At 35.1% G+C, this 11,858-nt stretch overlaps 1 protein-coding gene and 1 long non-coding RNA gene across 2 annotated transcripts; both read right to left on the reverse strand.

The window, feature by feature from the left end:
* Positions 1 to 3,803: 3,803 nt before the first annotated feature.
* LOC147487581 (putative prolyl 4-hydroxylase 6) lies at positions 3,804 to 7,598 on the reverse strand. Its single transcript, XM_086572242.1, has 7 exons — positions 7,208 to 7,598; positions 6,680 to 6,967; positions 6,107 to 6,151; positions 5,819 to 5,991; positions 5,478 to 5,717; positions 5,004 to 5,201; positions 3,804 to 3,960 (listed from the first exon to the last, which is right to left on the reverse strand). Exons 2-5 carry the CDS (start codon positions 6,840 to 6,842, stop codon positions 5,601 to 5,603), a joined length of 498 nt encoding a protein of 165 aa, XP_086428368.1. The 5' UTR covers positions 6,843 to 6,967; positions 7,208 to 7,598; the 3' UTR covers positions 3,804 to 3,960; positions 5,004 to 5,201; positions 5,478 to 5,600.
* Positions 7,599 to 8,201: 603 nt separating this feature from the next.
* LOC147487582 (uncharacterized) lies at positions 8,202 to 9,070 on the reverse strand. Its single transcript, XR_015201864.1, has 3 exons — positions 8,895 to 9,070; positions 8,499 to 8,672; positions 8,202 to 8,382 (listed from the first exon to the last, which is right to left on the reverse strand). It is a non-coding gene; the product is annotated as an uncharacterized LOC147487582 (long non-coding RNA).
* Positions 9,071 to 11,858: the final 2,788 nt, after the last annotated feature.

Consider the following 11,858-nt stretch of genomic DNA (forward strand, 5'->3'; position numbering starts at 1 on the left):
TCTAATTTACATTGTTACTATTATTTTTTTACATTGTTATTAAGGTTTGGAACCATATTTATGTAACTCTTACTATATCTATTAAGGTTTTGGCGACGGGTGTCTGGCTTAAATGTTGTTCTTGTTGACTGCTATAATGGATATATAAGTAATTAAGCATCGTTTGATGCTTTATAAACATTTACTTATATCCTGAGAAGCTTTATGGATTTGTTGGTATAGTTGGTCCCAATTGACAAAAGTTTTATGGGTTGGACTTTGTAATTATTATACTTGAAACATTAATTTTATCTCGATGAAACATCTAACTTTTGCGAGAGAAGGCTCAAAGTAAAGCGGGGGCCTTGAGTACATAAAACAAAAGGGAGAAGAAGCTTTCTTGAAAAAAAGATTATCTAACGGCAATAACTTGTTATACTAAGGTAATCAAGAGTATTTTTTTCAAGAATACTTTCTACTTAAGGTATTTTTTTTACTATTCATTTTATAAAAAAAATCGCTCTAAATTGCTAAATGCAGATTATGAAATAGGAATGTGTTCCCTGTATCCAATATGATAGAATACACAAACTTTTAAATAGGCACACACACAGACTTTGGAGTGAGTTATCCAAAGTAGAAAAAGGGGAAAAATCTAGTACATTCTTCCCATACTTTTATTAAGGATCGCCAATGTCAATACGGGCCATGAACTTGATGCCTAAATGTCAGCAATGATGATGACAAACAAACAACAAACATGTAGTAAAACACGCTCAGTTATCATAAAAATAAGACCAAAACTACCAGTCAACCATATAAAAATTGTAGCTGCAGATACCTGAGTTGCAAATACATATTGCAGTATAGAGTGTGTTGACGATAAGATAGTGTTCACCATAAACAAATATCTCAACAGTTTGTACTTCACCAAATTGTTATGATAAAAGATAAGGCTACTGTCATGGACGTCAGAGGTTCCCACATTAATCTATTTTTCTAAAATATTCCAAGTAGACACTGAGAAGCAACATATAGAGAACTTTGGATTTTTAGGATTTTTCGTTCGGTCATTCCTTTCTTCATACTAAACAATGGCATCACAGTAAGGACACACCGATGTTGGTTCTCCAAAATCCAATGGTTGGAAACAACTCCCTGAATTAAAATGAATATTAAAAACTATAACTAATAATATAAAAAATAAAATAATATTAAAAACTATAACTAATAATATAACTAATATAATACTAACTTTCATGCAAAACTTCACTTGGTTTCTCATGGGAAACTTCAACTTCCATATGGTCATTTGTATCGTTTTCATCTTCTACTTTTGAATCATTCCCTGATTTGAGAATCGTAGTCATCGTCACTTTCTCCAACACCGTCCGGTTGATATAGGTGAATTTTTCGGGAATAATGGTTGTCATCGCTTGTTTCACCATCACAATTAACATAACCATGAGTTTCAACTGGTTGGATTTCTCTATTACTCAATATCGTCTTCTTTATATATCGACTATTTTTGGCTTTTTCATTATTTGATCGGTCCATCCATCGTATAAGAATAAAACATGTTAAGTACAACTCAAAGCCAAGTAAAACAATGAAGAATGTCTTACCAAGTTCATTAGGAAACGGCTGTGAAGGAAAAAAAAACCATCAAGTTAATGTTGAGTGGATGTAGCATCTGTTGACAAAATTAAACAATATTATAATGGAAGAAGAAAGGATTATTTGGTTACTTGTCCATTAATAATTTTTTTTTTTTTTAAAGAAAAGACTTATACTTATGGGATATTCAATAGTAGATCTTTTTATGTCTGGAATAGAGGTATTGTCATTATGATTTGAACCGTGTTGATCTTTTCTGAATTTAATTCGATGATTCTTGAACCAATTATTTATGTTATCTTCCGAAATTTGACCATGTATTGATAGTTGAGTTGCAAAAGTTTGATTTCTTCCTTAGTATAATATAATCTTTTTTGATTAAATGCACTTTCAAGTATCTGAAGGTGCATCGTTGTTGGTGACCATCGCTTTCTTGTAGACATAGCTACCTAGTAAGAACTCAAAATCATGTTGGTGTGAAAGAGATAAGGCTGTTTAATGTGAAGTTGCTAAGAGAACTCGCTGAAAGAAGACTTGTAGAAATAACTCGATAATATGGGATACTTAGAAGTTCAAGAATTGCTCGCAGTTTTTTTCTCCTAATTTGTGTCTGTAATATTTATCATAATAAATTAGAAAACTAAATTAAGACTCTTCAAATTGTGTATAGATTAGGAAACTAAATTAAAACTCTTCAAAGAAACATAATTAATTGGGACCCTGGAGCTCTAGTAGTTAATATTGGAGACCTTCTCGCAGCAAGACCATAGCACATTGAACTTCTATAGGTGCGTGCATTTCCACAAAATTAATTTACTTGTCTTCTAAACTTGTTTCTCCTGAATCTTGCAGCTTATATCCAATGATAAGTTAAGTTAGTGTTGAGCCTGAGAGTGTTGGCGAATCATATAGGTCCAAGGGTATCTCAAGGCTTGTTTCTTCACAAATCTTGGTCCATTAACAAAAGCGTATGGGCCAATCAAAGAGTTATTATCGCAAGAGAATCCTGCAATCTATAGAGAAACTACATTGAAAGACTTTGTTGCATACTACGATACAAAAGGACTTGATGGGAACTCTGCTCTTACACATTTCAAGGTTTAAATTTTGGAAGGGAAACTTCTCATTTGGATCAAAGGTTGTTTCTTATTTACCTGGTAAGAGAGGATTTTTCCCAAGAGAAGAGCTTGAATTGGAAAGACTGTCTAGGCTAGTAATGCATTCTGATCAGGAGAACTCCCATCTTAAATTGGAGTTGTGTAGATATGTTCTGGCTACCTCCTGTTGTTTGAAATTATATGAATGGTTGTTTCTATATATGATTTATAGTTTTGGTTGATATCATCTTCTACCTGTTTATTTCGCGATGATACGGTTGTCCTTCATGGTATGGTTCTTCTATAATTTCGGATATTTTTTCTTTGTATCTTAATATTATGGAATATGGATGCTAAAGTGGGAAGAATACTTCCAGATGATCAGTCATGTCAAATTTTGAGTGGACATAAAAATTTTAAATGCTAATTTACACATTAACAATGAGTTATGTACTCGGCCAATGGCTTTATTATGCTATCTATATTTGTTGATCCTAGTTCTGCTTATTTAATAATGCTTCATTCAATCTTAGTGTTCTTGATCTCGCATTTACTCTACTTCCTTGCCTAATGAATAAGATTTGATAAAGCCCGATCCGCGAGATAAATATGCACTCTAGGTTATCGAAAAAATGCTAAGAATTCCTGCATCACCATTGTTCAAAAACTTGAACTCATTCTCCAACTCCTTTCTAGAACGCCTATCAATTTTTCAGGAACTCTGAAAACTTGACTGCAATGTGTGAAGTATGTCGTACTGCAGAGTAAAATAAATAAAATGCAAATACCTGTGAGTGGAATAGGAGGATGAAGGCCATTACCTTTTTAATTAATGAAATAGCGTGGAAAATGTTTGTACGTATTATCTATGATGGTCCAATATCGCTAATTTTCAAAATCGAATTTACATAATAAGTAGAATGACTCAGAACCTTAAGACTTTGAAATAAGAAGCATTACAATATGATCACCATTAGATAGACAATTCTTTGTTCAACTGACCAAAAAAAATATGCAATCCTGAAGACTTGCAACAAAAGTTTCTAAAGTCATATTACATTTTCAACCAAAAAACTGCAATCGACATATTTCGATTCTCATGCTTTAATATTTGCTACACACTACTGCTGCCAGAGGAACAACACCTTTCTATAAGATCCCATAGGATTCCACGTCGAATGAGTTTAAGCTTCCTATGATATTTGAGCATGCTCCAGTCCTCCTTGTATAAGATCCCATAGGATTCCATGATTTGTAAGAATATTGCCTGAAATAAATTTCCGTCCGTGTTCATCAACTATTCTCGCCAGTCGTAAAACGGTAAATTAAACAACGTAGCAGTATAACCAAATTTCAAATGATAAACATCGATAGTATTGGAGAAGAATATTAGACCTGTTACAGATCAAACAAACTATGACTCTCAACAATAATGACAATATCCTAACAACCATTTTCTAAAATCCATCAAAATAAATAGTGTTGCCGAGATATTCTCAAACACCGAGCAATGAGAAGATGGGAAGCTAGAAAGCCCCAAATACACCCGAATGTAATAAAAAAATGAATTCAGAAGTGTACTTTCATATAAAGAAAACCCATACAAACAAAATTTTAGAATGGCAATTTTCATATAAAGAAAACCCGTACAAAGACCTAAAAAAATAAAAATTACTCTTTAAATGATCAGAAACGTACGTATTGTGTTGATCAACAATGAATAGAGTTTTGATTTCAGGTGAGGAATCAATTAGCTTGCGGGGTTTGGATTTGAGATAATAGAGTTTAAATGCAGGTTTGAATAAGTAGGGTTTTTTTAGTTTTTAAGTTTTTAGTCGTGGGTTTTGTTGGGCTTCCATTTTGAGTTGAAGCAGTTTTTCTCTTGGTAAGTTTTTCTCATTTTTTCTCCTCTTTTTTTGTAATACCCCTATTGACGTGTAAGTACTATCAACAATGACACCTCTTACAACTGCTACAATCTTCTAATCTGCAGCAATTTTCCCTTCTAACAATTGTGGTTCACTGGGCAGTCTACAGATGGTTGTCTCCCTATTGAATTTGAGGATGTAAGCCTGGTCGCACCCTTCATATAGCCTCTCACCCAGTGTGTCAATAAAAAGGGAAAAACCAAATGGCTTATTAGGGAGGAGTGGAGGACAAAGCAAAGTGTTACCTTGCCATCATCAGCAAAGGCAGAAAAATAGAAGATGCTTAAGAAGGAGATTAGAATAAAATAGTTAATGTTAACTCTCTTGATTGACTACAAATCTCTTTAATATCCATAAATAGTGGTTGAAATGACGAATGTACCTTCTGAATTTCTCAGTAGCAAGCATTATCGATGATAGCTATGAGAAGTAAAGCGGTCTGTTATAGACACAACTCTAGCCTTGAATTGCCATAGGAAAACTCTCCACTCATAAGGCAAGTTGACCTTCCAAATTCTTTAGTTGTCTCTAGCATCGTTCTTTCGAAGAGCATAATAATAATTGGTATCCACGTTCCAAACTAATGAGGGCAATCACACAAACAAACAGAAATAGGAAATCAGATATTCAATAAGTCTGATATGGGTTTCGAAAGAATGAGCATGATAATCAGGTACTCCTCTTCATGGTTTAATATTTGAAAACCATCATAGACAAATGTGGAATGTGGTCTGTGATAGAAGGCAAATAAATACTTAATTTACTAATAGTGCAATTACAAAAAAAAGTTCACTCTTAAAAACATGAGACAAAGGTTTTGGACGCAGAAGAAAGGTTCCGTAATAATGAGGAGTACCTATCATGTATATGGGATTCCTATTGCATTCTCCTTAGGCAGCCCAATCTGGACAACTATCTTCTTCATCAGTGCATTCGTCCCTATCTGATTTCAATGAGATCTTCATTCTGTCAATAGCCTTTAGGTAGAAGTATTTAGTGGCACATCGAGAAGAGCATTCCCTTTAAGTGGTTTGACGACATAACCTGTCCTTGCACACTCAGACCATGTATCTTCCTTCAGTTGGCTGTTTTTAGACTGACAGCAGAATATACAGATTGTGCCATTCAGAAATTATAATTGGAATAATAGCCAATAAGTAAATAGTAGTGTTGAGGAATATCCTTCCAATCACATACCTCTGGTTTACGGAAGAGAGTCTCGCCACCATGAGAGACATTTGATAGATACAACACTACTGTTGCCATCAATGACTCGTCAAATCCCAGTCTAGCTTTATCGCCATAGTAATCAAGACACTCTCTAGTATCTTCATGAACATAATGCATAATTTGCACAGCCTCACTATTCTCTGTAAAGTATACAAACATCTTTTCATATGTACATGTACACGATCAAAGGCAACAACGATATAACAAAATGAAATTGAGGCCTAGAATCTGAAGAGACTGACAAAAGCACAATACCTTTAGGAAGAAAAATCCACCCAGAAATACGGTCCTCAATCCTCGCTACAATATCATCATTGACAACAGAATAAAATTAAACGGTCTATGAATAAAAAAATGTGATACTGAAAACGCAAGTGTATAAGAACTTGATAATCCAAGAAGCAAACACTATGTTTAAAAACACAAAACCAATGGAAATATAAGTTCGAACTAATAATATGTCAAATTGTCTTATACCGTAGTAATTGGTTGTTTCTCTTTAATTTGTTCGTCTATTTTTTAGTATAGGAAGACAAAGTATATTTTTTAGTATTGATTAAAAATGACTAAATAAAGGACCAATCGGCCTAACACATAGGAGAGAAGATACCAAAATGAAGGTCAATCAAACAATCACTAATTCACTATAGTCCAAGTGAAGTTCTTACAGATAGATATTCATTTGATTACTTCGTGCAAGAGGTGAAAAACTAAATACAGGTAAGCAAGTTCAATTCTCTTGGAATCCAAAGTAGAATTTCAGAATCTAAGATATGAATCCACTATAACAGATACTACATCGTAATAGGCAGTTAAGACATGACATACCTAGAACTTTCGAAGCAGTGAGACGTTGGGTAGGATCAGTACAGAGCATTCCAGTGATCAAGTCCTTGGCGGATGCAGATATGTGATCAGATGGAAACTGCAAATTGGCAGCCCTGATAGAATAAAAAATCCTCAACTTAGTCTTCCCCCAAAATGGTGGCATCCCACTGAGAAGAATGTAAAGAATAACCCCAAAGACTCAGGACATCAGCAGCTTGGTTTGTAGCCCCCACTAATACCTCGGGGCTATATAAAATGGACTTCAACCGTCCCCTGTAGACTTTTCCCCTGTTCATAAAAACCAAATTGTTTACACCCCCACTACGCCTATTATAAGTTCGGGTTGATTCAATTCCCCCGCTTGCATAGTATTGCGTTTAAACTCGATATAACGTGAGCTATGCTAAAGGGTTTTTTGCAGCTAGCTACATTAGGTGATCTATCAAAGCTTCAACCAAGTCGGTCTAACTCCAACATAGTTTTAAAGTTGGTCTAACTCCAACAGAGCTTCAACCAAGAGGAAAATACCTTTGTGTTTTGCCGAAAGGAGAGGCGTTCACGGCAATCCAGAATTGTTCTAGTTCTTGCCGAGCATGCGCTCCTACTGTACATGGCTATCCTGCTCTTACTCTAAGCATACTCGAGCGTGCCACTGTACTTGTCTATCTTGCTCTTGTTTTAAGTGGAACCCAAAGTGTTGCCACTGTACATGGCCATCTTGCTCATGTTCTAGTTGTTGTCGGTCTTATCAAAAAAACAAAACTGGAGGAAAGTTCACTGGGTAATAGATAATGAAAACTACGTGTAGTTCTTATTTGTAGTTAAAAAGACCAATATGAAGCACACAAATCAGCAAAAATGGATATGAGTTTTGATGATTTACAATCACTTAAGATAAATAAAAGATCCAAGCCTTGTAACTTATCAAACAATTGTCCAAACTCCAACTCAAGGAAATCACAAAAGGCATTAAATCTATTCAAAATGAATGATTTAAGTTAGAGTGCTAAGCATTTAAAAGCGGCGTCTATGCACTAATTTGCAGAAATTCCCATGTACTTATGAACAACTTTAACACCTCTTCTCAAGCCTCACTTACATAAGAACGAAATACAAAAAAAAAAAATTGTTCATAATGTCCTAAAATTGCTGATTTCTCAAGTAAATCGTGCAAGTACTCAATAAAACTACTTGTGATGCTTAGGCATTAAAACCAACATTCAGTTAAAAGAGAAGAGTCCAATGGTGCCACCTCAGGCTAACATGTAACGTGGAAACCAATTCAATAATATATAATAATGACGCCATACTTTCCTAGACCTAGACACCATAAATCAAACGATTTGGTGTTAAAATAATATGTTTTTTGTATAAAAATATTTGGTAATGGTAGGTTTCCAACTTCTGTAATACCTAAAGAAATCATTCCAAGGCATAGTAAAAAATAAATCGAAGTTGAATAACCTCTTGTATAGATATACAAATACCGATAAGAAATTTAAATAAAAAACTCACTTTACAGGAGTGATGTGCATTCTTTACTAACCGGTTTCGATCTCGTTATCGATAAACAATTAACTAATTGCTTGAATTGTTCGTGTAAGAAGCATCCAATAGCCATTGTCACAGTAATTAATGCTTAATATTCTCCATACTTCTTACCCATTTCAACTATATCTATCCACTTGCATTGTCGGATAAACCTAAAACCATTACCAACATTGATGATGAGCATTGGAAAAGGATTTGGGATAATACAACACTGAGATATGAGATATGCATTTAAATTTTTCAGTCATATGAAGGTTTGGGACCTTACCTCATAGCGTGATCTTGCATTACCAAAAATGAAATTAATTGATCCTTGAATGTAACACTGGTAGAGGTAATGTGCTCCACTCAAGTCTAACAAAGTGTTCTATGAACCTACAATGTTAACCCTATAAAACATGGATAGTGTCAGCAGTCTCGTTAGCCTTGTCACCCTTCTTACCTGCCACACAAACACTTTTTGAAATTGTTATTGGGACTTGACTGATGCAAAAAATTATGAGAATTCATAGGCTGAACATGATGAAAAGCTACACAATTATCCCTTTATCCATTTCCACCAGAATTATATCCTAAATTTGGTGGAGTGGATCAAGGAAACACTGCTAGCTCTTTTGAATGCTAGAAATTTCAGTTCTTTGAAAGGTTTAGAGTTTTATCTCACCTTCTTCTTCTTGCCACCACCTTTCTTCTTGATCTTTGTCCCCAGAGATGGCCTTGCCTTGATTTACGGGTCATTCATCATTGTCTTAGTGGGTCAGTAACTCCTGCAGAGCATGAGATGTAATCTGATCCGACCCATTTGGCATTAACAACACTGAATTTTATATGGGCAACAAAGTCACCCTCGAAGAAGACACAAAAAGCTTCAAGTGTGTTTGAAATGTATAATAGTTGTGCGTAACCATGCTTATCACCTCAATCTATCTTTTCATGCCATCACCTCAATCTATCTTTTCACGCTTACCAGGTTTCTCTTGAAGAACAGGATATGGCTGCAAAAGGTCATGGTTCACACATTCAACCAATCCCAAGCGAGCTCGCTTCTCTTCCAAAGCCCTGATTGGAAATTGCAAAACCTTGGTCAAGGAAAAGAATACAAAAATCAAAACACATCAAGAATAACTCTACCACAAAATTAATAAGAAGTTTGCTAACCTTGCAATAAATGGCATGATGGGGAATTTCTAACTTATTTCGCTAAAGATAAATTTTGAAGCTTTCATCTTTAAGTGATAGTTCTTGTCAACTGCTCTCTTATATATAGTAGTTTGTTTCTCATCTAAAAGCTTAGGCTGTGACATTACCAACCACCCATGTTTGGCATCGTGGATAAATGCACCTGCTAGTTCCGGGATGTTCATGGTATAGGCATCACCATAAACAGGGTGATTAAATATGCATTTAGCGTTTTTGTTCCTAGGGAAGGAGGCGGAGAAAGAAGGTTTTGGGGGACTCGTGGGGTTTAGAATCTTATTTGCGGGGTATAATTTCTTTTTTCTCTCCTTATTTCCTGTGAGTAGTTTTCCCTCTCCTGATTTCGCGTGAGTAAAGTGGGTACTTAAAATTTGCCTACGTGGACACTCTCATAGAAAAGGAAAAGGGACTGCTATTATATACACGGTGATGGCAGTGGCTAAGGGGGAGGATGGGTTTTCAGAGTAGTTTACCAATGGTTCCAGTTTCTTAGGTTGTATTCCAGGTGGCACACTCTCTTTGGTTTGTGTTATACTCTAAATACTCTAAACTTTGATAGTCTAATCTATGTACTAAGAAAATAACTTGATTCTAAAATAGACCTTACTATTATATATATAAAGGTCCCTTATATAAACATGTAAGTAGTATTACTAACTTGGTTGCACGTACTCTGTTGCTTGTTAGTGAATAAGTTAGACATACTTATTTTCCAGAGATTGCGAGAGATGGACAGACCACATTCAACCATCAATTGTCTGAAGAATTCGGTAGCTAGTGCTTAAAATGGTAATGGGTTACTAACGTGAGGGAAAACTTGCCTTCAATTTGCTTTATGTCGTTGAATAGCTTACTTGAAGATCAAAAACATGTTCAGAATTTCAGATCAGAAGACCTTAGGAATCAAAAGAGAAGCATACCACCTTATAGTGTGGTGTTAAGCCATTGAAAGCAAGTCCCATGGGGGGGGGGGTGGCAGAATACCATTGATTGAGGATGGGGTTACAAACATAGTGCTTCCTTGAAGAATGACAAAGATGCTAAATAAACCATTGGAGGAGCCAGAGAACCCCCAATACGGGGGCAGAGAGAAACCAAGTGGATCACGTTCGATATAATCAATTTCTCGTTGCCATTTCATTTCGAGGAAAACTGCTTGGTTATCAATGGTATTCAAATCAGGAGGAAAAAAAACTGCTAATAAAAAAGATAAACTAAATAGGAAGTAATAGTCCCAATTAATTACGATCAAGATCCCATTTAAAACCCATTGATCCAAAAAAAATACTTCTTTTTGTTAAGGTTCATATATAACGCACATGTTATATATACGAAGTTTGGCATAGAAAGGTGACTGACCAAACAAATTCTCTCAGAAGAAATGGGTAGAAAGGCAATTGATAAGATAAATCAATGTTCTTCTTTTCCCTTCTCATTTTAACTAAAGTCCTACCAAAATAACATAGGTATTATCTATACATACATGAATTACCATATAACATTTAAATTAACATTGCAAATTGTAAAAATGAATCACACCTGAGACGCAAGAATAACAACATCCTTTTGGAGATAAAGTGTGAAATGGCTGGTGAGATTGAAGCTTCCAGTAAGCCATTTTCCTGGAGGAACAATAAGTTGAGCCCCACCATCCTGAACTAAACTTCTTTGAGATCAGCTATTGCTTTTTTAAAAGCCTCTGTATTTGAGGTCTTTCCATCCCCAACTCCTCCATATCCAGTCAACTGTCCTTTTGACAACCCATCGCTAGGTACTCACCTGAGTTTATATTAATGGTTGCACGACATTCTACTCTACCTACACTTAGTAATCCTAATAATACAATAACAAAAACCATCTCCATTGCCTGTGTAATGCAACAACAAAGAAGTGAGGAAAATGATTAATGCATATAGGATGAAGCCTAAAATACTCGTGATTTTTTTCATGCATGTTGTGTTACAAAAAAAATCAATGAACTTGGAAAAGAAGTGATACCTTAAGACTGAAGTAGAAGAAAATTGGGGATTTTCTAGAGCATAAGAACTGTTACAGTCAGAGTGGGGAATCAATTCGCAAAGGTCTTTTGAGTTCGATGATTTTTTTTTTCTTTTTTGAGTTTGAGAGAGAGTTTGGGGTTTTTCTTGGGGTTTAGCTTTTCTCGTAATATTTCTTTTTTTCTTTTTTTGTCAAAATAGGCAGCTTTTTATCCGGGATTCTGCTTGAGCCAATAAAAAAATACACTCGTCCTGATTTCGCGTGAGTAAAAAGGGTACTTAAAATTTGCCTACGTGGACACCCTCACAGACCAACAAAAGGGACTGCTATTATATATATATAAAGATTGGTTTCCTGAATGTGTTACACTACAATGTCACAACCTCAGTCTCTATATGACTGTGGTGTAAGTTTGGGATATATGAAAAGTTCT

Source organism: Coptis chinensis, chromosome 7 (assembly GCF_015680905.1).
Source record: "Coptis chinensis isolate HL-2020 chromosome 7, ASM1568090v1, whole genome shotgun sequence".
NCBI lineage: Eukaryota > Viridiplantae > Streptophyta > Magnoliopsida > Ranunculales > Ranunculaceae > Coptis > Coptis chinensis.

Excerpts from the sequence above, each read along its gene's own strand:
- LOC147487581 (XM_086572242.1), bottom strand. The coding sequence starts at position 6,842 with ATGCCACCATTTTGGGGGAAGACTAAGTTGAGGATTTTTTATTCTATC. Across the intron at positions 5,992-6,106 it reads GTGGATTTTTCTTCCTAAAG|AGAATAGTGAGGCTGTGCAA; the intron begins GTATTGTGCTTT and ends TATACTTTACAG. Across the intron at positions 5,718-5,818 it reads CTCTCTTCCGTAAACCAGAG|TCTAAAAACAGCCAACTGAA; the intron begins GTATGTGATTGG and ends TTCTGCTGTCAG.